The 25,954-nt window shown below is 46.5% G+C and overlaps 1 protein-coding gene across 1 annotated transcript in view; it reads right to left on the bottom strand.

Annotated features, from left to right (window-relative positions):
* LOC141134157 (uncharacterized) overlaps positions 1-17,022 on the bottom strand; it is a 44,567-nt gene extending 27,545 nt beyond the window's left edge. The window contains exons 1-5 of the mRNA XM_073623742.1: positions 16,786-17,022; positions 14,766-14,812; positions 9,410-9,510; positions 7,933-7,960; positions 1,513-1,670 (exon numbers count right to left, since the gene is read on the bottom strand). Of these exons, the coding sequence (XP_073479843.1) occupies positions 1,513-1,670; positions 7,933-7,960; positions 9,410-9,510; positions 14,766-14,775 (297 nt within the window). The 5' untranslated portion in view covers positions 14,776-14,812; positions 16,786-17,022. The remainder of the gene's footprint in view (positions 1-1,512; positions 1,671-7,932; positions 7,961-9,409; positions 9,511-14,765; positions 14,813-16,785) is intronic.
* Between the last annotated feature and the right edge of the window lie 8,932 nt (positions 17,023-25,954).

Raw genomic sequence — 25,954 nt, 5'->3', positions numbered from 1 at the left:
GGCAGTTACATTTAAAAAACATACAATGTAAAATTAACAACCAACACCAACATAGTATCTTTGATCTTAAAAACTAGGGGATAATAGTGTTGTGGTAACTTGCCCCCAAAAAAAAGCATAATAATATTATTCTTCATATCACTAGAAAAAAAAAAAGCCTTTGAAAATTCTTTTGCAATAACTCCATCAGTATCACCAGCAAAGCAGCTTCATTATTATCCCATTAAAGAAGAAGAGAATTGTGCGCTGCATTTCGAGATTTCATAATTTGCCACGTCACGTGGCCTGGAGAGAGGGGGTGGTGCCTGTGCACCCCTAATGGACGGGCTCTGCCCCTGAACTTGGTTTCTCTATGGTTTCCTCGGCCCCCTGGAGCAGCGTTCTGGCTGACTATGCTGCATTCAGGTGATCCTAGTGGCCGTCTTGGGTCAAGCAGAGCCTTTTTAACTGCCTGCCCTCAGGTCTTGGTGGGCATTTCAGAAGTGGCTAGTGTAGGAAGATGTACCCTATCTGTCAGGGACAGCACTAGCGGTAGGGAGAGGTTCCTGAGGAGTAGAGGAAGCATAGGGCCTACGTCTACACTTCTGCAAGCTCCTGATTGGGTCAGACCGGCCACGCCGCAACTCCACCTCTCTCGCCAGGCGTTGCCTTCAGCTCGGGTCTTCTACTGCTACTCTCCACAGTATTGACTATAGGTTTCCTGGATGGGTGTTCTCACCAGGTTGTTGTGACTGTTTTGCAAGTTCATCAATATCCTAGTATTTGCATCTGGGCCTCAGTGTCATTATTAACGCTGCACTACTCTACTCTACTACTCTACTCTCACGTAACCTGACCATCTACTGTAGTATGTCTGCTGTCTCTGACCATCTCCTGTAACATGTTTGCTGCCTCTGACCATCTCCTATAACATGTTTGCCACCTCTGACCATCTCCTGTAACATGTTTGCCACCTCTGACCATCTCCTGTAACATGTTTGCCGCCTCTGACCATCTCCTGTAACATGTTTTCCATCTCTGACCATCTCCAGTAACATATTTGTAGTCTCTTACCATCTCCTGTAGCATATCCAAAGCTTCTGACAGCCTTCTAAAGTAAGTCTGCAGTCTCTGAACATCTCCTGCAGCATGGCTGAAGTCTCTGACAGTTTTCTAACAATGCATACATTGAATCACCCATTGGTGATTTCTGGGGCCACACTTGAATCCCTCTATACTGACAAAGTTGACCACCAGGGATGTTTCAATGAGGCTTAAAAAGAGGGCAGTGCTGGAACCAGAGAACACACTGGTGCATTTATTGAAGCTCACCCTGAGATGATATGAATACCATCAGCTACAGAAATGTAGTTAGCAGGCAGACAATGTACCCAACATGGAAATCAGACCCACTAGCCAATAATTTGATGTCCCCTGTCTGAATATAACCTTTTCATGCTCTTTAAGTTTTAACCATGAATGAATTCAGCTAATTTATGAAGTTAAGAAGCTGCACGGAAACAGAATACTTACATGGTTTAGCACTTCGAAGCAGTCACCATCGGAGGCCAGGTAAAGGAAAAGCACGTCTCTATTGTGTGGATTGCGAAGGCGTAGGTTCAGTAAAGGTCCACAGCACTCCACCTCCTGATGTATAGTGAACAGATCCTTCTTGTTCTTGGTCTGAAAAACTGAATGATGGTTAAGGTCAATGGTTTCTAAAGAGTTCCTCTAAACATAAAAAACAGACACTATACTGGGGAGCCTTATGTACTAAATATGATCTTCCATTGCCGTCAAGGTTGAGAAGTATTCACTAGACTCAGCCAATGACATCCTTTTCGCCTACTCTGCGTCTGCCCCCTACACACATGGTGGTAGGTTAATGGTGTCTGAATTAAGTTGTACTGTATATACCTGTTACACGTCAACTAATAAACCATTTTAGATATCATGTTTAAGTCTAGGTTCACATCTATGCGGTTGATGCGTTTTTCAGGCATGTTTTGCATTTTTAAACCCGCATTTTTTATGCATTTTTGCTTGTATTATTCATGCATTTTTCTTTTCTTTTTCCCTTTTAACCACTTCCGGACCACCACAAACCGATATACATTCTAACTTTGATGGGGGATATCGTTGTTATGGCAACAGCTAGCTGCCATAACCCCATTATCGTCTTGTTCGGCCGGCGGTCTGGTTTCAGATAAAAGTGGTCTCTGCGGCGGACTCGCCGCAAGATCACTTTAATCGGTGGCGGAAGAGGTTCCCTCCGCCGCTTACAGGGGCCGTCGGCAGCAGCGGAGGCGATCGAACGTTCACCCTGCCTGGGCATGGAGACGAGTGAGGGGAAGATGGCCCCCACCCGTCTCCATGACATTGCAGGGCGGAAGCGACGTCAAAACGTCACTTCCGCCCGTAGCTCTTAAAGGGCCATTTTTTTTTATTTTTTTTTTTAAATGACAAATTTATTATTTTTATTTTTTTTATTGCATTTTAGTGTAAATAAGATATCTGGGGTCTTTTTGACCCCAGATCTCATATTTGAGCGGTCCTGTCATGCTTTTTTTCTATTACAAGGGTACATTCCTTGTAATGGAATAAAAGTGACACAATTTTTTTTTTTTTTTTAAACTGTAAAAATAAAAAATAAAAGGTAAAATAAATAAGACATCCCACCGAGCTCGCGTGCAGAAGTGAACACATACGCGAGTAGCGCCCGCATATGAAAATGGTGTTCAAACCACACATGTGAGGTATTGCCGCGATCGGTAGAGCGAGAGCAATAATTCTAGCTCTAGATCTCTCCTGTAACTCAAAACATGCAACCTATAGAATTTTTTAAATGTTGCCTATGGAGATTTTTAAGGGTAAAAGTTTGTCGCCATTCCACTAGCGGGCGCAATTTTAAAGCGTGACATGTTGGGTATCAATTTACTCAGCGTAACATTATCTTTCACAATATTAAAAAAAATTGGGCTCACTTTTACTGTTGCCTTATTTTTTTATTCAAAAAAGTGTATTTTTTCCACAAAAAGTGTGCTTGTAAGACCACTGCGCAAATAGGGTGTGACAGAAAGTATTGCAACAACCGCCATTTTATTTTCTAGGGTGTTAGAAAAAAAAAATGTATAATGTTTGGGGGTTCTAAGTAATTTTCTAGCAAAAAAAACAGTTTTTAACTTAAGGCTTAAGGCTCGGTCCTTAAGTGGGTTGATTTACTAAAGGCAAAAAGACAATGCACTTTGCAAGTGCAGCTGCTCCAGAGCTTAGTATATGAGGAAAAAATTCACTTTGCAATGAATACCCAATCAGGTGCAAGGAAAATAAAACACAGCATTTTTGCTTGCACATGATTGGATGATGGAAGTCAGCAGAGCTTCTGCTCATTTACTAATCTCTGGAGTTATTGTAAATGTTTTTTTGAATGGGTAGCGGTACAACGTACCCCATATTCATTCACTTGGGGGGCGGGATCTGTTAGCCCCCTTGTTAAAGGGGGCTTTCAGATTCCGATAAGCCCCGTGCCCGCAGACCTCCACAACCACTGCCCAGGGTTGTTGGGAAGATGCCCTTGTCCCCATCAACATGGGGACAAGGTGCTTTGGGGCAGGGATGGCAGAGCCCCCCCTCCACTAGCCCCAAAGCACCCACCGCCTCATGTTGAGGGCATGTGGCCTGCTATGGTTATGGTTCAGGAAGAGGGGTGATCACTCGTCCCCTCCCTTTCCTGTGCTACTGGGTTGCATACTCAGATAAGGGTCTGGGGGGAACCCAACACCATTTTTTTTTTATTTTGGTGTAGGGTTACCCTCCAAATTCATACCAGACCTGAATGGCCTGGTATGGATTTGGGTGGGTTGACCCCACGCTGTTTTTTTCTTGAATTCTGTAGCTGGCAATTCTTTTTTGTACATTCAGCTGTCAGTGGGCAAACCCGCTGACAGCTGATGACTCATCTGTTGTTAAGGACAAGGCGGCCGGCTTCCTGGCATGCTCCTTAGCAACCTACTATATTCTACAATAGTAGATGGTCCATAATTAGATCAGCCTAAGCTAGACCAGGAACCTCCAGCTAAGGCCCACAAATTTTATTGAATTTGTTCACACTACCCCTGTGCTGATAAATGTATTTTTCCAACCTGATAGTATCTCATTTGATTCAGCCATTCTTTTACTGTGGGGGTTCTGTTTACTTCCAATGTCTCAGAATTATTTTCCTAGCCTGGAAAAGGGCCCTAGCTACTGCTAGTCTAGAGGCTTCCCTCTCAGGGGCATCATCAATAATTCCCAACAAGCATAGTTTAGGGTTTTCCTTGAGACAGACCTGAAATACTTGGTTAATAGTTCCCATCACATACTTCCAATAGATATACAATTTTGGGCACAGCCATAACATACAGTATGGATCAGATCACTGTGGTCTCTCATGCATCTTGTACAGACAGAATCATCTCGCACACCCATTCTCGCCAGTCTAGCTGGCGTGTAATGGACACGCAAGAGTAAATATAGCTGGGACAGCCTTTGAGCCACATTTAGGGAACACCGGGGAAACTGCGGCAAGTGCCTCCTCCCTCTGGTCCTCCTCAAAAGCCCCAATGTCATTTTCCCACTTGGATATGACCCCTGTAGTACGGTTACTTCCCTCATATAGTTGAAAATGGGTGTTAGACTCTGAGTCCATGCGTCGGTTCCCAGTTGGGTCTTGACAGCATGTTGGAGTTGGAAATAATAAAACCGCATAGAGGCAGGGAGTTCAAATTCTATCTGTAAAGTATGGAATGAGTGTAATTTGCCGAGGAATAGCTTTTAAATATGTAGAAATATAGTCCTTAGAGAATTGGCGAGTGTCCCTATCATCTTTTAGATTGTAAAGTGAGAAATACATTTTTTGGAAAGCATTTGCGATTTTTTCGGGTGGTAAACTTTAGTGCCATCTATAGGATTATGTATGAAGGGTAAATTTGATCTCGCTTGTCTCTTTTTAAAGAGACCTGTGAGGAGTTTGTCAGCTTTATTACTTTGAATTAATAAACTTAACAGAATTAAGCTGAAAGTATTCTTGTATTTAAGGTTTAAGTTTATACTCTTTTTTGAGACAGGAGAAACGTGTTGTTGCTCCACATAGTAGGTGGTCGAACAGCATGATCCTCTCTCAACGTAACAGAGACAAGAGCATGGTCCGACCTTGTTAAAGAGTGAATGGCGGCACAAGATACTTTATGTAGCAGATGTAGGTCCATTAGGCAATAGTCAATTCTTGAAAAAGATTTATGTGCTGACGAAAAAAAGGTAAAGTCCTTTTCAGTGGGGTTAAGGCATCTCCAGACCGGCTTCGTGCATGAACTGGTGCAAATGGCGGTTGTAAGATGATTTAAAAGCAGTGGTATCCAAAGTGGGGTTGAGGAGAGAATTAAAGTCTCCACACCATTGCACATGCCCTTGTTGCATTTGTTTAACTTTTTTTTAACAGTTTTCGTCGAAAATGGGCTTGACCCGTGTTTGGTGCATATGAGTTCACTATGGTGTAGATGGTGTTGAGACTACACACTAAGGTCAGATATCGAGCCTGAGGGTCCTCAGCAGAGTTATGTCTTACAAATACTGCTGAATTCTTAACAGCTATAAAAATTGCTCTTTTCTTCCCAGTAGCATTAGCCATCATCATGTGAGCGTAGTCCTTATTAGAACATTTAGGAGGATTGACCTTCAGGACGTGTGATTCTTGAATATGAAGAACGTCTCTTTTTAACTTTTTTGCTTCCATCCATAATGTCCTGCGTTTATAGTGGCTGTTGAGCCCATGGGCGTTGAGTGATACAATTTTAAGCACCATGAGGTGTATACTGGTTGCTGATCACAGCTCCCACTGTGTCAAACGGCCAAAGGTGGTAGAAAGGATATGTTGCAGTACCTGGAAGTTGGCTTGATGTAGGCAAAGTCCTTGGGTCACAAAATCGTTAAGGATGCAGAATAATGTTGATAAATAGAAATACACTCATAACCCTGTAACGAAAAGAAGGATAATCCGGTGTTCTTGGAAAAGGATAACAAAGAAAAACACATAAAACAAAAAAGTGAAAAAGCAACCAATAAAAAAGCATGAAATATTTCACAGAGCAGCATATGCTGGATGCAAAAGTTGTGGGCTGGGATCTTTCAAAGGCCAAACTCCATGCGGAGAGCAGATAAGCCTTTGCGATTGACTATATCTGCTTCATGAAGGAAGAAGAAGGCCCGAAGGCTATATTACATTTGCATCATCGGCAGTTTCCCAATCACGACTCACTCTGGAGGGGGAATGCTTTGAGTGGAAGGGTTCATCTTCAGGGGGAAGTAGGCCCCAAATCCTAGCAAGGCGGAGGCCTTCCGCTACGGGGCAGCCATGAAGTATTTGCCATCTTTTGTGATAAGCTGCTTGGCAGGGAAGCCCCATCTATATACGATATGATGGTTACGCAAGAGCTTCGCTACACATTGCATTAGTTTGCGTGCCATTATTGTGTATTGGGACGGATCTGTAAATAGCTAGAGATGGGTGTAAGGATCAGGCAATAGCGAGTTGGGCCTAGCGAATTGCGTAAAATCATCTTTGATGCGGAAAAAATGAATTTTTGCAATAACATCCTGAGGCGCATTATCAGGCAAGCAGGCTGGTTTTGGGAGCCTATGAGCATGGTCGAACACCAATTCTTTCTCTGGGGTATCCAGGAGAAGAGTAGCAATCATCTGTTGTATAGACCGGTCAAGATCTGCAGATAACACTGTTTCAGAGATCCCTCTGAATATTACATTATTCCTGTGAGATCTGTCCTCAAGACCTGCCCGTTTAATCTTAAGAGTTGCGATTTCCTCATCATTTTTCATTACGGGCATCAACTAGCTCATTGTGAGCAGAGGCCTACTCCATTATGTTCTCAATATGATGCACTCAGTCCCCCAGTTCCGAGACCTCAGCTTTCACTTGTGCCATAAAGGAGACCATGTCTCTGTGTAAGGAGCCCTTTAAAGATATCAGCATATCTTTCAAAGTAGTGTCCATTATTGGCTGACCTCAAGTTGGAAATTCCTCCAGAATCTCCACCAGCTCCCTTGTGTCATCGCTGGAATTAAACTCCTCTGCCATGTGCTCACCTCCTCCAGGATGATCGAGGGCATGCTTTGGCTTGCTCTTTAGAGGGCTTGAGAGAGGTGTGCTGCAGGAGGATGAGCGGGCAGATCCTCTCTGTGACCCACTTGGATGGCTGTCTCCTCCTTTCCCTCTGCTCGGTGATCCGCTGCCTGTGGAGGCCAGAAAACGGCTGCCACCATCTTGGACTGAGAGAGAGTTAGCCAAGAGGAAGAAATCTCAGCTTCTTCGGCCCCTCTCTCATCTTTCTCTTCCCCATGTTGTGCCTGGAGGTGCTGGGTCCCAAATGGGCACGGATGGTGAAGATAATGCTACCCCAAATTGCTGCAAAGCTCTCCACAGTAGACGGTGGCCTCGGAACTCGGCTAAACAGCGGCCATCTACAATGGCAGCTGGGCCTGTCCCCTGAACTCAGATTTAAAGTCCAGGCAGACTAAACACAAAGCATTGTGGCTCTGTAATCAATAATACATCTTTACCAGTTCCTGCCTTCCTGCACTACAGCTACTGCTGGCGGGTGGCACAGGTAGGCTGGATCACCTACATGGACACAGCGGATTGCGGCTCCCGGTACCCAACCGCTTTTGGCAGCCAGGGTATCACATGGTCGCTATGCGATCACATGATCACAATGAGTTTCATAACAGCTGTGCTTATTATTGTGATGCTGTGATTGTCCCTTAGCTATCACATGGCACAGGGTGATGTGATTGGCCCAGATGCCATTTGATAGCTGAGGGACGTTCATAGTATTATTGTGAAACAACCAGCACAAAGGACAGGAAGCTCTATAATACTCTCTATTCATTCCATTCTCTTACCGTTATGCCTTAATATCACTTCTTCCATCTGAAAGTAAATAAAGAAATGTGTTATAAGGTTATTATTTGGGTAATATTTTTATTTTTTTTCTTTATTTTTCCTGTTTCTGTGTTATGCTTTTATAGATCATTATATTTCATGAATGTGTCTCTTATTTTATCTATTTGTAAATGAATCTACCCGAAAACCGATGTTCCAGTTATAGTGAACTCTGGGGGTCTGGAGCAACCACAGGCATCTTATATTTTTCTATAATTTCAATAATAAAATGCTTATCTCTTTGATAGAACAGCTCTTATGTTCCCCCAAAATGTTGTATTTCAGTGTTTGATAGATGCTGAAGAGGCATTATGAGGGGTTGCCATCATCTCTGTGCTGAATTCCCAGGTCTGTATACCTGCTGTGCCCATTATGAGGGGTTCCCATCATCCCTGTGCTGAGTTCCTAGGTCTGTTCACCTGTTGTGCCCATCATGGGAGTTCCCACCATCCCTGTGCTGAGTTCCCAAGACTGTACACCTGCTGTGCCCATTATGAGGGGTTCCCTGCATGCCCGTGCTGACTTCTTTGGTCTTTACACCTGCTGTGCCCATCATGGGGGGTTCCACCCACCTGTTGTGCCCATCATGGGAGTTCCTACCATCCCTGTGCTGAGTTCCCAAGTCTGTACACCTGCTGTGCCCATTATGAGGGGTTCACTGCATCCCCGTGCTGACTTCTTGGGTCTTTACACCTCCTGTGCCCTTCATGGGAAGTTCCCACCATCTCTGTGCTGAGTTCCCGAGTCTGTACACCTGCTGTGCCCATTATGAGGGTTTCCCACCATCCCTGTGCTGAGTTCCCGAGTCTGTACACCTACTGTGCCCATTATGAGGGGTTCCCACCATCCCTGTGCTGAGTTCCTGGGTCTTTACACCTCCTGTGCCCATCATGGGAAGTTCCCACCATCTCTGTAATGAGTTCTCGAGTCTGTACACCTGCTGTGCCCATTATGAGGGGTTCCCACCATCCCTGTGCTGAGTTCCCAGGTCTGTACACCTGCTGTGCCCATTATGAGGGGTTCCCACCACCCCTGTACTGAGTTCCTGGGTCTGTACACCTGCTGTGCCCATTATGAGATGTTCCCACCATTCTTTCATGATTTTTTTTTTATTATGGAGAATTCAACAGCAGGAGTTGGGGCACACAAAAGTTGGGAAGGACACTCAAAATCCCGAGGTGGGCAAAAACAGAGTCGGGGATTATGTTCTAGTATGACTGTGCCCCTCTGCACAAAGTTAGTAACATAAAGACATGGTCTGATGAGGGGAATTGGGACACTGATTGGGAAGAGAAGACCCATTATTGGGTCTTCTCCCCCAACAGTAGTCCCTGACCTCACAATGCTCTTTTGGCTGCATTGGCAGAAATTCCCACAGCAAAAAAAGACATGTCAGCACCCCACCACCACCCTCCTATAGCTTGCCGTATTACCGACCCCTACAAGACACTTTAGTCCCGGTGGCACTATAGCGGTAGATCTGGAGAAGGTGAAGCCATTCTGCCCTTGTGGCTGAGACTGGATAGGTGCAGGATATCCTGTAACAACAAACAAAAATAATAGTGTGCAGCAAAAGTATTAGAGGTTTCTACAGAGCAAAAAGGGTCACACACAACCTAGTAAGGAAGGGTTAGAACCCCTGTCAAGTTTTTTGTTTGTTTGCTGTGCCCCCGCTGGGAAGGTTTACTCTTTATTCGTTCTGACTTTTGTCAAAAAGTGATGAGAAAAATTTGACAGCTGTCACCAGTACAGGAATATAGGGGAAAATTCCAGTGGGGACACTTGATCCTTTTGACAGTTGACTAAGAGGGGATTTCCACAGCTGAAGTGTAATCTGCTTATAGTTTGCCTTTGTGTTCTCCTGTCCAGATTCTGCACCCACAGGCCCCCACAACCTCTGAGCCAGGGTCGTGGAGAAAAAGGCCCTTCTCCTCATTAATAAGGCGATATTCTCCTCATTAACAAGGCGATATGCCATGTGGGGTCTAAGGTACCCCCATGTTGAGGGCATATGGCCTGGTATGATTTTGGGGGGGATGGGTGGACACATTCCCACCTCACTTTCCTAGCCTGCCATGCTGAAAGCTTAGATAAGGGTCTGGTGTGTATTGTTTGGGGGGGTGGGTGGGCCTCAAGTTTTCTTTATTTTTGTGTGGGGTTCTCCCTTCAAACCTGGAATCTAATTTGGGGAGGACCTCGTGCCTTTTTTTTAATGTAACAACCTGTGTGTATAATGTATAATGCAAGGGATATTTATTACATGTATAATGTGTGGGAAATGTATTACATGTTTAGACTTTGCAATATTTGCCCACTCTTCTTTGCAGAACTGCTCAAGTTCAGTTAAATTTGATGGTGACCGTTTGTGGACTGCAGTCTTAAAGTCATTCCACAGATTTTCAATGGGGTTTAAGTCTTGGCTCTGATTAGGCCATGCAAGGACTTTCACCTTTTTCTCCTTCAACCACTGTGTAGTCATTGTTGCTGTGTGATTTGGGTCATTGTCATGTTGGAAGGTAAACCTTCTTCCCATTGACAACTTTCTGTCCGAGGGCAGCAGAGTTTTCTTAAGAATTTGCCGGGTATTTAGCCCCATCCATTTTTCCTTCTATCCTGACAAGTGCTCCAGTCCCTGCTGCAGAGAAACACCCCCAAAACAGGATATTACCACCTCCAGGCTTTACTGTAGGAATGGTGTTATTTGGATGGTGATCTGTATTGGATTTCTGCCAGACATTTTCTGTTGAAGCCAAATAATGAAATGTTAGTCTCATCTGACCATAATATCTTTTTCCATGTGGCCTCAGATACTTCAAGGTGCGTTTTGGCAAAGCTGAGTGGTGAATGCATGTGGCCTTACTTGAGGAGTGGCTTTTTTTTTCCCAACCCTCCCATACAAGCCACATTTGTGGAGAAATTGTGATATTTTTGTTACATGTACACAATGACTTCTCTTTGTCATAAATTCCTGCAACTGCTTCAGAGTTGTTGTAGGCCTCTTGGTATCCTCTCTGGCCAGTTTCCTCACGACTCTTTCACCCAGTTTGGAGCGACGTCCTGATCCAGGGAGGGTCCGTGTTGTACCAAATACCTTCCACTTCTTAATAATAGACTTTACTGTGCTTCTAGGCATGGATAAAGCCTTTGGCATGTTTTTATATCCATCTCCTGACTGTCCGCAACTTTATCCCGGAGATCCTGTTGACATTGCCTTGCCACTAGGGTTGCCACCTCATCCCTTTAAACCTGAACATCTTTGAATTACACGGGTTCTGAGGCTAATTAAATGCAGATAAGGCACCGAGTGAGTTTAATTACCACCGTAATCAGCCACAGAATCTGTGTAATTAATATGTGTTTAAAGGGATGAGGTGGCAACCTTACTTGCCAATAGGGATGAGCTTCGAGTTCGAGTCGAACTCATGTTCGACTCGAACATTGGCTGTTCGCAAGTTCGCCGAACAGCGAACAATTTGGGGTGTTCGCGGCAAATTCGAATGCCGCGGAACACCCTTTAAAAGTCTATGGGAGAAATCAAAAGTGCTAATTTTAAAGGCTAATATGCAAGTTATTGTCATAAAAAGTGTTTGGGGACCCAGGTCCTGCCCCAGGGGATATGGATCAATGCAAAAAAAAGTTTTAAAAACGGCCATTTTTTCAGGAGCAGTGATTTTAATAATGCTTAAAGTCAAACAATAAAAGTGTAATATCCCTTTAAATGTCGTACCTGGGGGGTGTCTATAGTATGCCTGTAAAGGGGCGCATGTTTCCTGTGTTTAGAACAGTCTGACAGCAAAATGACATTTTGAAGGAAAAAACTCATTTAAAACTACCCGCGGCTATTGCATTGCCGACAATACACATAGAAGTTCATTGATAAAAACGGCATGGGAATTCCCCAAAGGGGAACCCCGAACCAAAATTAAAAAAAAAAAATGACGTGGGAGTCCCCCTAAATTCCATACCAGGCCCTTCAGGTCTGATATGGATATTAAGGGGAACCCCGGCCAAAATGTAAAAAAAAAAATGACGTGGGGTTCCCCCTAAATTCCATACCAGACCCTTCAGGTCTGGTATGGATTTTAAGGGGAACCCCGCACCAAAAAAAAAAATGGCGTGGGGTCCCCCCAAAAATCCATACCAGACCCTTATCCGAGCACGCAACCTGGCAGGCCGCAGGAAAAGAGGGGGGGACGAGAGTGCGGCCCCCCCTCCTGAACCGTACCAGGCCACATGCCCTCAACATTGGGAGGGTGCTTTGGGGTAGCCCCCAAAACACCTTGTCCCCATGTTGATGAGGACAAGGGCCTCATCCCCACAACCCTGGCCGGTGGTTGTGGGGGTCTGCGGGTGGGGGGCTTATCGGAATCTGGAAGCCCCCTTTAACAAGGGGACCCCCAGATCCCGGCCCCCCCTGTGTGAAATGGTAAGGGGGTACTTACCCCTACCATTTCACTAAAAAACTGTAAAAAATGTTAAAAATGACAAGAGACAGTTTTTGACCAATCCTTTATTTAAATACTTCTTCTTTCTTCTTTCTTCTATCTTCCTTCATCTTCTTCTTCTTCTGGTTCTTCTGGCTCTTCTGGTTCTTCCTCCGGCGTTCTCGTCCAGCATCTCCTCCGCGGCGTCTTCTATCTTCTTCTCCTCGGGCCGCTCCGCACCCATGGCATGGGGGGAGGCTCCCGCTCTTCTCTTCTTCTTTTCTTCTCTTCTTCTCTTCTTCATTTTCTTCTCCGGGCCGCTCCGCACCCATGCTTGCATGGAGGGAGGCTCCCGCTGTGTGACGGCGCTCCTCGTCTGACAGTTCTTAAATAATGGGGGGCGGGGCCACCCGGTGACCCCGCCCCCCTCTGACGCACGGTGACTTGATGGGACTTCCCTGTGACGTCACGGGGAATGCCACAGGGAAGTCCCATCATGGCACGTGCGTCAGAGGGGGGCGGGGTCACCGGGTGGCCCCGCCCCCCGTTATTTAAGAACTGTCAGACGAGGAGCGGGAGCCTCCCTCCATGCCAGCATGGGTGCGGAGCGGCCCGGAGAAGAAAATGAAGAAGAGAAGAAGAGAAGAGCGGGAGCCTCCCCCCGTGCCATGGGTGCGGAGCGGCCCGAGGAGAAGAAGATAGAAGACGTCGCGGAGGAGATGCTGGACGAGAACGCCGGAGGAAGAATCAGAAGAGCCAGAAGAACCAGAAGAACCAGAAGATGAAGGAAGATAGAAGAAAGAAGAAGTATTTAAATAAAGGAATTGTCAAAAACTGTCTCTTGTCATTTTTAACATTTTTGACAGTTTTTTAGTGAAATGGTAGGGGTACTTTTGTACCCCTTACCATTTCACACAGGGGGGGTCCGGGATCTGGGGGTCCCCTTGTTAAAGGGGGCTTCCAGATTCCGATAAGCCCCCCGCCCGCAGACCCCCACAACCACCGGCCAGGGTTGTGGGGATGAGGCCCTTGTCCTCATCAACATGGGGACAAGGTGTTTTGGGGGGCTACCCCAAAGCACCCTCCCAATGTTGAGGGCATGTGGCCTGGTACGGTTCAGGAGGGGGGGGCCGCACTCTCGTCCCCCCCTCTTTTCCTGTGGCCTGCCAGGTTGCGTGCTCGGATAAGGGTCTGGTATGGATTTTTGGGGGGACCCCACGCCGTTTTTTTTTTTTTTTGGCGCGGGGTTCCCCTTAAAATCCATACCAGACCTGAAGGGTCTGGTATGGAATTTAGGGGGAACCCCACGTCATTTTTTTTTACATTTTGGCCGGGGTTCCCCTTAATATCCATATCAGACCTGAAGGGCCTGGTATGGAATTTAGGGGGACTCCCACGTCATTTTTTTTTTTTAATTTTGGTTCGGGGTTCCCCTTTGGGGAATTCCCATGCCGTTTTTATCAATGAACTTCTATGTGTATTGTCGGCAATGCAATAGCCGCGGGTAGTTTTAAATGAGTTTTTTCCTTCAAAATGTCATTTTGCTGTCAGACTGTTCTAAACACAGGAAACAAGCGCCCCTTTACAGGCATACTATAGACACCCCCCAGGTACGAAATTTAAAGGGATATTACACTTTTATTGTTTGACTTTAAGCATTATTAAAATCACTGCTCCTGAAAAAACGGCCGCTTTTAAAACTTTTTTCTGCATTGATCCATGTCCCCTGGGGCAGGACCCGGGTCCCCAAACACTTTTTATGACAATAACTTGCATATTAGCCTTTAAAATTAGCACTTTTGATTATTCATGTTCGTGTCCCATAGACTTTAACGGTGTTCGCGTGTTTGAATGAACTTTTTTCCTGTTCGCATGTTCTGGTGCGAACCGAACAGGGGGGTGTTCGGCTCATCCCTACTTGCCAACCATAGTTGATTGTTTGCTTCAGTTGCACTACCAGGGACTGAAATGCTCCAGGAAAGCTCTTTTCATGCTAAGCTAATCAAAATGACCACAACTGATCACAGTTGAAAGACAATCAGCTATGTGTGCCATTGAGAAGGTGATTAGCTACACCTGATTGAGTTTGCAAGTCATTTTTAGGATGGGGTGATCATTTTTCGAACTCAGTGATTCTGTTTTTGAATGGTATTTATTTTTTTCTGACATACAGGTGTTCTATCTTTCACTTGGATGTTATAAGTTGCATTGAGTAAATACAGCTGGATAAAAAAAACTGTGTCGGTCTTCATTTCAGGCAGCAAAGCAACTAAATGTGATTATTGTTTTTTTTTTTTGGGGGGGGGGGATTTTTTTCTATACAGGATATGTATTTTTTTAACTATGCAAACTTAAATTCTAGTCCTTACCTGCAGACATGTTTTCCTGAAGACGAAGTCAGAATCTATTTCTGGCACTAATAAGATAAAATAACGATGATCAGTATGACAAGAAGTATTTACATTTTCAATAAATTAATTCTTAATGGCGCCCCCACCCCAATGACACCAAGTACCATGTTTTGGCGCAACATAATTTAAAAAAAGGGCCATGCACTTCTTCTGTGTGATCTTTGTGCAGAGGCCAGAACATTGAAATGAATGAGCTACCTTAAACGGAAAATGCAGAATCACGCAAAAACAAGCAAGTACTGTCACATATAAATACACTATATTACCCAAAGTATTGGGACACCTGCCTTTACACGCACATGAACTTTAATGGCTTCCCAGTCTTAGCCTGTAGGGTTCAATATTGAGTTGGCCCACCCTTTGCAGCTATAACAGCTTCAACTCTTCTGGGAAGGCTGTCCACAAGGTTTAGGAGTGTGTCTATGGGAATGTTTGATCATTCTTCCAGAAGTACGTTTGTGAGGTCAGGCGCTGATGTAGGATTCAGTTTCCACTTGAATTCATCCCAAAGGTGTTGTATGGGGTTGAGGTCAGGACTGTGCAAGCCAGTCAAGTTCCTCCACCCCAAACTCGCTCATCCATGTCTTTTAGGACCTTGCTTTGTGCACTGGTCCAAATCATTTGGCGGAGGGGGGATTATGGTGTGGGATTGTTTTTTAGGGGTTAGGCTTGGCCCCTTAGTTCCAGGAACAGTTTGGGGATGACCCCTTCCTGTTCCAACATGACTGCACACCAGTGCACAAAGCAAGGTCCATAAAGACATGGATGAGCTTGTTTGGGGTGGAGGAACTTGACTGATCTGACCTCAACCCGATAGAACACCTTTGGGATGAATTAGAGTGGAGACTGCAGGCCAGGCCTTCCCGTCCAACATCAGTGCCTGACTTCACAAATGCTCTTTTGGAAGAATGGTCAAACATTTCCATAGACACACTCCTAAACCTTGTGGACAGCCTTCCCAGAAGAGTTGAAGCTGTTATAGCTGCAAAGGGTGGGCCAACTCAATATTGTATTGAACCCTACGGACTAAGACTGGGATGCTATTAAAGTTCATGTGCCCCAATACTTTTGGTAATATAGAGTAGGTGTGAATGGAGCCCTAAACTGTGTCTGTTACTATTAAATGGGTATAATGAGTGTATGTAAATGGTTAACTACAGGGATAACTGACCCCACTGATAACTAGTCTGCTGGTGCCTACATTGTTGTCCTGCAAGCTGGAAGATCTCTGCTTAGGCTTAGGGTGAGGCAATAGTGCAATTCGGCAATAGAGAGTGCAATACGGCACATTGTGGTGGCAGCGGTGGGATCTGAGACTGCTAATGTCACAAGAGGTACTCAGGCAGGCAGCTATTGTATGTACAGAAGCCTGTTGGCCCCTCCCCCCGAGCCTGCACTGCATAGGGAAGCACAGAGACCCAAATTTTGCATTATTTAGCCTAAAATAAAATATGTAATAAAAACAGAAAAGATTTATTTAGAAATGACATTAGTATGTTGGGGGGTACTTCAGCATTAACCACTAGCCGACCAGCTCACGCAGATATACTACGGCAGGTCGGCTCTCCTGTGCGAATCGACGTACCTGTACGTCAGTCCATGCAAGAAGGATAGCTGTATATTAAAAGCACTCAGGTGCGCTACTAGTGTCAAATCCACCAGACTGAGGGAACTCCCTTACTCTGGGTGTGCATGTGAATATTATCTTTACAATCCTGAATAACAAAATTTATCAAAATAAACTATCAAAAATAAATAAACACCAATGAAAACAAATAAACTACAAATAAAAAACACAGATATTAAACCTTCAAAGGTGATAAATAGTGACAATGTGACAAAGTCCCCTTGAGGGATGGATGATTGAAAAGCGATTTGCAAACAGTCCTCTAACCCAAGTGTATAATCTCTTGGATAAAGTAGTCCTTTCACTAAGACCCAGGATCCTGTAGTGTAATGAGAAAAGGTGGCCGCTTACCAGAAATGTGGGACCCCTGTTACGGGGGTCTTTCAGGCTCTAATGTAGCGAATCCCGCAGGCTGGAACGGCCAGTGAAGTCCTGCTATTCATACATACGATCCTCCACTGACATCAGGATGGCAATGTGTCCCGTAGACTGGAACAGCTGATCTGAGGGAACAGCTGATCTGCTTGCACAGGCTCCGATCCTTCACATATGCTGTGGAATCTATATGACCGGACCGGCTTCGGGTATATCGCTTGTCATGTATGAGAGAGGATTAAAAAGGAAAAAGGGTTTCCATGGTGTAGAAGGTAAAAAACTTCTTTATTAAAATCAATAACACGATCGGCATCAAGGGTTTTTGCAGAAAATCAAAGGAACGAAAGTTGAGCAGTACTACCGCACTAAAGCTGGTCCACTACTGTGTGGTGAAGCCAGGTTTCTTAGCTCCGCCCTACGCTGCGTTTCTCCGTAAGAGGCATTGGCTGGGAAAGAAGGATAGCGGACACGCGCCTCGGGTTCTGCGGACTCAATGCCCGCCGGTGACCCATGATCACACTGAGGCGAGGCAGAATGGGTTACTGTAAACAAGGCGATTCCCTGTTCTGCCTAGTGACATGATAAAGATCTACTGTCCCCGGTGATCGGGAGCAGTGATCTCTGTCATGTTCCAGTGAGCCCATCCCTCCTACAGTTAGAACACGCCCAAGGAGCACACTTAACCCCTTGATCGCCCCCTAGTGTTAACCTCTTCCCTGCCAGTGTCATTTATGCATTGATCAGTACATTGATATAGCCAGGGTTTTTTTTTCTCAGAACATAGGTACAGGAACGCAATCACGACCCCCCCCAACCCCACCGTCCCTTACAAACACCCTCCAAACCGCATCAAATAGTGGGTGTGGTCAAATTTCACTAACAGTGGGAGGGTCTTAACAGGCTCATTAATTACCAGGAGTGCATTATGTACAGACTGCAGAGATCAGGGAGGGGGTTACACACAGACTGTAGAGTTCAGGGAGGGGGTTACACACAGACTGCGGAGTTTAGGGAGGGGGTTACACACAGGTTGTAGAGTTCAGGGAGGGGGTTACACACAGATTGTAGAGTTCAGGGAGGGGGCTACACACAGACTGCAGAGTTCAGGGAGGGGGCTACACACAGACTGCAGAGTTCAGGGAGGGGGTTACACAAAAACTGCAGAGTTCAGGGAGGGGGCTACACATAGAGTGCAGAGTTCAGGGAGAGGGCTACACACAGACTGAAGAGTTCAGGGAGGGGGCTACACACAGACTGCAGAGTTCAGGGAGGGGGTTACACAAAGACTGCAGAGTTCAGGGAGGGGGCTACACACAGAGTGCAGAGTTCAGGGAGAGGGCTACACACAGACTGCAGAGTTCAGGGAGGGGGGTACACACAGACTGCAGAGTTCAGGGAGGGGGTTACACACAGACTGCAGAGTTCAGGGAGAGGGTTACACACAGACTGCAGAGTTCAGGGAGGGGGCTACACACAGACTGCAGAGTTCAGGGAGGGGGCTACACACAGAGTGCAGAGTTCAGGGAGAGGGCTACATACAGACTGCAGAGTTCAGGGAGGGGGCTACACACAGACTGCAGAGTTCAGGGAGGGGGTTACACAAAGACTGCAGAGTTCAGGGAGGGGGCTACACACAGAGTGCAGAGTTCAGGGAGAGGGCTACACACAAACTGCAGAGTTCAGGGAGGGGGGTACACACAGACTGCAGAGTTCAGGGAGGGGGTTACACACAGACTGCAGAGTTCAGGGAGAGGGTTACACACAGACTGCAGAGTTCAGGGAGGGGGCTACACACAGAGTGCAGAGTTCAGGGAGAGGGCTACACACAGACTGCAGAGTTCAGGGAGGGGGCTACACACAGACTGCAGAGTTCAGGGAGGGGGTTACACAAAGACTGCAGAGTTCAGGGAGGGGGCTACACACAGAGTGCAGAGTTCAGGGAGAGGGCTACACACAGACTGCAGAGTTCAGGGAGGGGGGTACACACAGACTGCAGAGTTCAGGGAGGGGGTTACACACAGACTGCAGAGTTCAGGGAGAGGGTTACACACAGACTGCAGAGTTCAGGGAGGGGGCTACACACAGACTGCAGAGTTCAGGGAGGGGGCTACACACAGACTGCAGAGTTCAGGGAGGGGGTTACACAAAGACTGCAGAGTTCAGGGAGGGGGCTACACACAGAGTGCAGAGTTCAGGGAGAGGGCTACACACAGACTGCAGAGTTCAGGGAGGGGCTACACACAGACTGCAGAGTTCAGGGAGGGGGCTACACACAGAGTGCAGAGTTCAGGGAGAGGGCTACACACAGACTGCAGAGTTCAGGGAGGGGGTTACACACAGAGTGCAGAGTTCAGGGAGGGGGTTACACACAGACTGCAGAGTTCAGGGAGGGGGTTACACACAGACTGCAGAGTTCAGGGAGAGGGTTACATACAGACTGCAGAGTTCAGGGAGGGGGTTACACACAGACTGCAAAGTTCAGGGTGTGCTGAGTTTAGCCTTCTTTCACAGCTGCTTACCTCTGCATCCCCCATCCACATCTTACGTTTACCCCTCTTTAGCTCTGACCTCTGCATGCAACCCCCTTTACTGCCCCCATTTCCTCCCCATCTCCTTAAAAGCTCCACCATCATCCACATATCTTCTTTTTGTTGCTGTATTAGGCTGAAGCACCCAGCCATCTCTAGTACCTCCCTGCATACTGTAGTTGGCATACCTCCCAACGTTTTGAGATGGGAATGTGGGACACCTATCAGCAAAAGCATGCAGGCATAGGTCACACCCCTTGCCACGCCCCATTAAAGAAGAATTGTACAACAAAAAACAAGATTGGTTAAAGTGGTTGTAAACCCTAAAAAAAAAAATAAATAAAAAACCTGCAAGACATGCATAGCATGTTAGCTCATTATGAATTACTTACCTGAGATCGAAGCCAACGCAGCGGTCCTCATTCCCAGCTTCTGCAGCCGACATCACTCCAGGGGGTTACTTCCTGGTTTCGAGGCTCCGGCGCTGTGATTGGCCGGAGCCGCGATTACGTCACTCCTGCGGTAACGGCACAGTCTAACTGAAGCAAGGGCACGTATGTGCCCTTGCTTCAGTTTGCTTAATGCCGCGTACACACGGTCGGACTTTTCGTCTACAAAAGTCCAACGGACGCCGACGGACTAAAGCTGGCTGGTAATCCGATCGTGTGTGGGCTTCTCCGGACTTTCAGCAGACTTTTTCAGCCTCAAATCCGACGGACTTTAGATTTGAAACATGCTTCAAATCTTTACGTCGTAACTACGACGGACCCCGAAATCCGCTCGTCTGTGTGCTAGTCCGACGGACAAAAACCCATGCTAGGGCAGCTATTGGCTACTGGCTATGAACTTCCTTATTTTAGTCCGGTGTACGTCATCACGTACGAATCCGTCGGACTTTTGTGTGGTCGTGTGTAGGCAAGTCCGTTCGTTAGAAAGTCTGCTGCAAGTCCGCCGAAAGTCCGCCGGAAGTCTGTCGGACAGGCTGTCGGACTTTTGTAGACGAAAAGTCCGACCGTGTGTACGCGGCATAAGTGTGCATGTGCCGATGATGTCGGCACATGCAAATATAGGGAATATCTCCTAAACCGTGCAGGTTTAGGAGATATCCAGTGTAGCTACAGGTAAGCCTAATTATAGGCTTGCATGTAGTAAAAAGTGGTTGTAAAGGGTTTACAACCACTTTAAACCCACAAGTTCTTTTTTTACCACTACTATTTCTTTATATTGGCTTTTGGAATTTACAAATGCAGCAATTTAGAAATCAGATGAAAGGTTTAGTGGTGGAAAACACTTTTTGATAGATAAAAAGTGCATATTATATACAGTATCTCACAAAAGTGAGTACACCCCTCACATTTTTGTAAATATTTTATTCTATCTTTTCATGTGACAACACTGAAGAAATTACACTTTGCTACAATGTAAAGTAGTGAATGTACAGCTTGTATAACAGTGTACATTTGCTGTCCCCTTAAAATAACTCAACACACAGCCATTAATGTCTAAACCGCTGGCAACAAAAGTGAGTACACCCCTAAGTAAAAATGTCCAAATTGGGCCCAAAGTGTCAATATTTTGTGTGGCCACCATTATTTTCCAGCACTGCCTTAACCCTCTTGCAGCTCTGTTTCAGGGTTTTGGCAATCTTCTTATAGCCCAGGCCATCTTTATGTAGAACAACAATTCTTTTTTATAGATCCTCAGAGAGTTCTTTGCCATGAGGTGCCATGTTGAACTTCCAGTGACCAGTATGAGAGAGTGAGAGCGATAACACCAAATTTAACATACCTGTTCCCCATTCATACCTGAGACCTTGTAATACTAATTAGTCACATGACACCGGGGAGGAAAAATGGTTAATTGGGCCCAATTTGGACATTTTCACTTAGGGGTGTACTCACTTTTGTTGCCAGCGGTTTAGACATTAATGGCTGTGTGTTGAGTTATTTTGAGGGGACAGCAAATTTACACTGTTATACAAGCTGTACACTCACTACTTTACATTGTAGGAAAGTGTCATTTCTTCGGTGTTGTCACATGAAAAGATTAATAATTAAGAATAAAATATTTACAAGGATGTGAGGGGTGTACTCACTTTTGTGAGATACTGTACATCTATATAGATCAAACCAAAATGAGGGACAAATGAGGAGGAATGAGGGACAGAGGGACTTTGCTCCAAATCAGGGACAGTTGGGAGCTATGTAGTTGGCTCCACCTCTCTCACTTGCAGGGGGAGATCATCAGGTGGTGATGTTGGCATTTGCACTGCACTCCGTGTACCTGCATCCCCCTTGTCCCCATCCTTCACTCAAGAGGAGCCACTCAAGAGATCTGATCTGTGGGAGCCGTTGGGGAACAAGCTGTCACTTGTAAGCATACAGTACCTGACCGCGAGATTGTGTTTCCAGTGCGATACCGTTGCGCTGGTTCTCGGCGACAGGGTACTGTGCATGTCGCGCTGGCTCACTCATCGGGAAAGGAAAACTTTTTTTTCCTTTCGTGATGAGTGACAGGCAGTGCTGACAGCTGTCTGGTATGAATCCTGAGGGGGAACGCCGCGTCAAATTTTTAATAAAAAAAATGGCGTAAGTTCCCTCCAGGGGCATACCAGGCCCTTAGGTCTGGTATGGATTGTAAGGGGAACCCACTTACGCCCAAAAATCGGCGTGGGGGTCCCCCAAAATCCATACCAGACCCTTATCCGAGCACGCAGGGCCTCTTCCCAACAACCCTGGCCGTTGGTTTTGGGGTCTGCGGGCGGGGGGCTTATTGGAATCCGGGAGCCCCCTTTAATAAGGGGGCCCCCAGATCCCAGCCCCCCACCCTATGTGAATGAGTATGGGGTACATGGTACCCCTACCCATTCACCTAGGGAAAAAAGTGTCAATAAAAAAAAAACACAGTACACAGGTTTTAAGAGTAATTTATTATAGGCAGCTCCGGGGTCTTCTTCTGACTTCGGGGGGGGTCTTCTTCCGACTTCTCCCGGTGTTCCGCCTCTTCTCCCGGGCCCCTCCGCTATCTTCTTCCAGCTCTTTTGCCAGTGGGGGCCCAGTCTGCTGCCACTGTCTCGCCGCTGTCTCGTCGCTTCTTCTCTTCTTCCAATGTTGACACGATGCTCTCTCCGGCTGGAATGCTGTGTGCGAGCTGCGGAGCCATTTATATAGGCGGTGACCCCGCCCCCTTGTGACGTCAAGGTCCCAGCATGCGCAGGGACTCTGGGGTCACGCCCCCTTATGACGCCAGAGTCCCTGCACATGCTGGGACCTTGACGTCACAAGGGGGCGGGGTCACTGCCTATATAAATGGCTCCGCAGCTCGCACACAGCATTCCAGCCGGAGAGAGCGTTGTGTCAACATCAGAAGAAGAGAATAAGAGAAGAAGCGGCGAGACAGCGTCGAGACAGCGGCAGCGGACTGGGCCTCCGCTGGCAAAAGAGCTGGAAGAAGATAGCAGAGGGGCCCGGGAGAAGAGGCGGAACACCGGGAGAAGTCGGAAGAAGACCCCCCCGAAGTCGGAAGAAGACCCCGGAGCTGTCTAATAAATTACTCTTAAAACCTGTGTACTGGGTTTTTTTTTTATTGACACTTTTTTCCCTAGGTCTATGGGTAGGGGTACCATGTACCCCACACTCATTCACATAGGGTGGGATGCCGGGATCTGGGGGCCCCCTTAATAAAGGGGGCTCCCGGATTCCGATAAGCCCCCCGCCCGCAGACCCTGACAACCAACGGCCAGGGTTGTCGGGAAGAGGCCCTTGTCCTCATCAACATGGGGACAAGGTGCTTTAGGGTGGGGGGCACCCACCCCCCCCCATGTTGAGGGCATGCGGCCTGGTACGGCTCAGGAGGGGGGGCGCTCGCTCGTCCCCACCACCTTTCCTGGCCGGCCGGGCTGCATGCTCGAAAAAGGGTCTGGTATGGATTTTGGGGGGATTATTCGGCGTAAGGGGGTTCCCTTTACAATCCATACCAGACCTAAGGGCCTGGTAAGGCCCTGGGGGGGAACCCACGCCGTTTTTTTCATTTAAAATTTGGCGCGGCGTTCCCCCTCAGGATTCATACCAGACAGCTGTCAGCACTGCCTGTCGCTCATCGCGAAAGGAAAAAAAACTTTTCCTTTCCCGATGAGTGAGCCATCTCGGCGCTGGCTCCTGCGACGGGGCTCGCAGGTGTCAAATCTCGCAGATAAATGCGTCGCGATTGACACAATATCGCGGTCACCTACTGTAGAAGCCGGACTTTTGTGTTTTTTAAGTAATAGTGGTCAGCAGGGAGCAGAGGGCCTGAGCCAGAGGTGGTGGAACTGAGTTCCACCAAGTTCCAGCTGAAAAAAAAAAAGCCCTAGTTATAGCACTGATCAATGTAATAATGTCACTGGTCCCCAAAAAGTGTCATGTGGGGTCAGATTTGTCCGCCGCAATGTCTCAGTCCCGATAAAAATCGTAGATCGCTACCATTACCAGTAAAAACAATAAAAAAATAAATAAAAGTCTCTAAATCTGTCCCATAGTTTGTAGACACGAAAAACGCAGACTGGTCAAATACCACCAAACGAACCTTCGATGGAAGGAGCACCAGGTCTGGACCACAAGGCAACTCTCATTCAGATGGTTATGTAAAGAAAAATTCTTCCATATGGTGTAGGTCAAAAAAATAGTTTTTTTTTATTTCTAAAAACCAGCATACAGCAATAAGAGTAAATAACTGTGATCACAGGATAAAATTCAGGGCAATGTGAGGAGCGATTGGCTCCTTCCATCGGAGGTTCGTTTGGTGGTTACCTACAACACCCCTGGATTTGTGCTTTGAGGTCCTGGATCCCTTGAAGTTCCGTTTATCCGCCGATTTCGGCACCTTTGCCTTTATGACTCGTTGTCGCTGACACTCGAGTCCACCTGTTCCGGTAAGAGTAGATATACTTCTCTTTTTGGTTGAAGATGTACCATCTCTGATGCTTTCCATGCCGGATAGTGCCAGCTTATTCCATCCTCCGTTCCGGTCATGTGATCCCCCTGTGTCAACCAGCAGCGACAAGAAAAGGATAAATGTACTTTGTATTACAGCACACGTATCCTGGTGGCCCTCCATCTGTTGTAGAACTACAAGTCTCATCATGCCTCTGCCTGTGGGAGTCATGCTTGTAACTGTCAGCCTTGCAATGCCTCATGGGACTTGTAGATCTGCAACAGCTGCCTGGAGCGTCGCCAGTTTGACACCTGTGCATTAACCACTTACGGACCGCCCGCCGCAGTTTTACGTCGCTACTTTGAAGAGAAAAATCTTTGTTATGGTAGCAGCTAGCTACCATAACCCTGGTATCCTCTTCTTCAGCGGGCGGTCCGCTTCAAGATAAAAGTGGTCTCTGCGGCAGATTCACCGTGAGCTCACTTTTATCAGCGGCAGGAGAGGGCCCCCCCTCCCACCACGCTCCGGTACCCTCCGCCACTTACCAGAGCCGTCGGTAGCGGCGGAGGCGATCAGGTCCTTATTCTGGCTTGGTATGGAGATGAGTGAGGGGAAGATTGCCCCCACCCGTCTCCATATCATTGCAGGGCGTAAGCAACGTCAAAAAGTCACTTCTGCCCAATGCTCTTAAAGGGTCTTTTTTTTCCTTTTTTTTTTCAAATGACAAATTTTTTTTTATTGCATTTTAGTGTAAATACAGTATGAGATCTGAGGTCTTTTTGACCCCAGATCTCATATTTAAGAGGTCCTGCCATGCTTTTTTTCTATTACAAAGGATGTTTACATTCCTTGTAATAGGAATAAAAGTGACACATTTTTTTAAAAAGAACAGTGTAAAAATAAAAAATAAAAGGTAAAATAAATAAGAAAAAAAAAATGTTTTAAATGTGCCCCTTCCCCTTGAGCACACGTGCAGAACCGAACGCATACGTGAGCAGCGCCTGCATTTGAAAACTGTGTTCAAACCACACATGTGAGGTATCAGTAGAGCAAGAGCAATAATTCTAGCTCTAGACCTCCTGTGTATCTCAAAACATGCAACCTGTAGAATTTTTTAAACGTCGCCTATGGAGATTTTTTAAGGGTAAAGGTTTGTCGCCATTCCACGAGCAGGCGCAATTTTGAAGCGTGACATGTTGGGTATCAATTTACTCGGCGTAACATTATCTTTAACAATATAAAAAAAAATTGGGCTCACTTTACTGTTGTTTTATTTTTTAAGGCTCAACCTCGTATTCTCCCATCACTGCACTCCCTGCAATCTCTCTAACACACCCTTTCCTCTCTCTGATCACAACCTTATCCGTTTCACACTCTCCTTGTCTCCTACATCCCATGCTGCCAACCCACAAACCACTACCTACAGGAACCTTTGCAACCTCAACCCTTCCCTTCTTCACTCTGCTACTGATGGCCTTTATGACAAAATCGCACCCCTGTCCTGCCCAGACCTAGCCACTTCCATCTACAACACCACGTTGTCATCCTCCCTATCTGCCACAACCCTGGCAAACAGACGACACCTGAAGTCTCAAGAGACACAGCCGTACTCTTGAGCGAGCATGGCGTAAATCTAAATCCCTGCAAGACTTTACCCTCTACAAATCTGCCCTTCTCAAATACAACTCCTGCCTTCACACTGCTAA

This window comes from Aquarana catesbeiana, linkage group LG03 (assembly GCF_042186555.1).
Source record: "Aquarana catesbeiana isolate 2022-GZ linkage group LG03, ASM4218655v1, whole genome shotgun sequence".
NCBI lineage: Eukaryota > Metazoa > Chordata > Amphibia > Anura > Ranidae > Aquarana > Aquarana catesbeiana.
The sequence above is the reverse complement of the archived record's forward strand: the minus strand, read 5'-3'. Positions and strand labels throughout refer to the sequence as shown.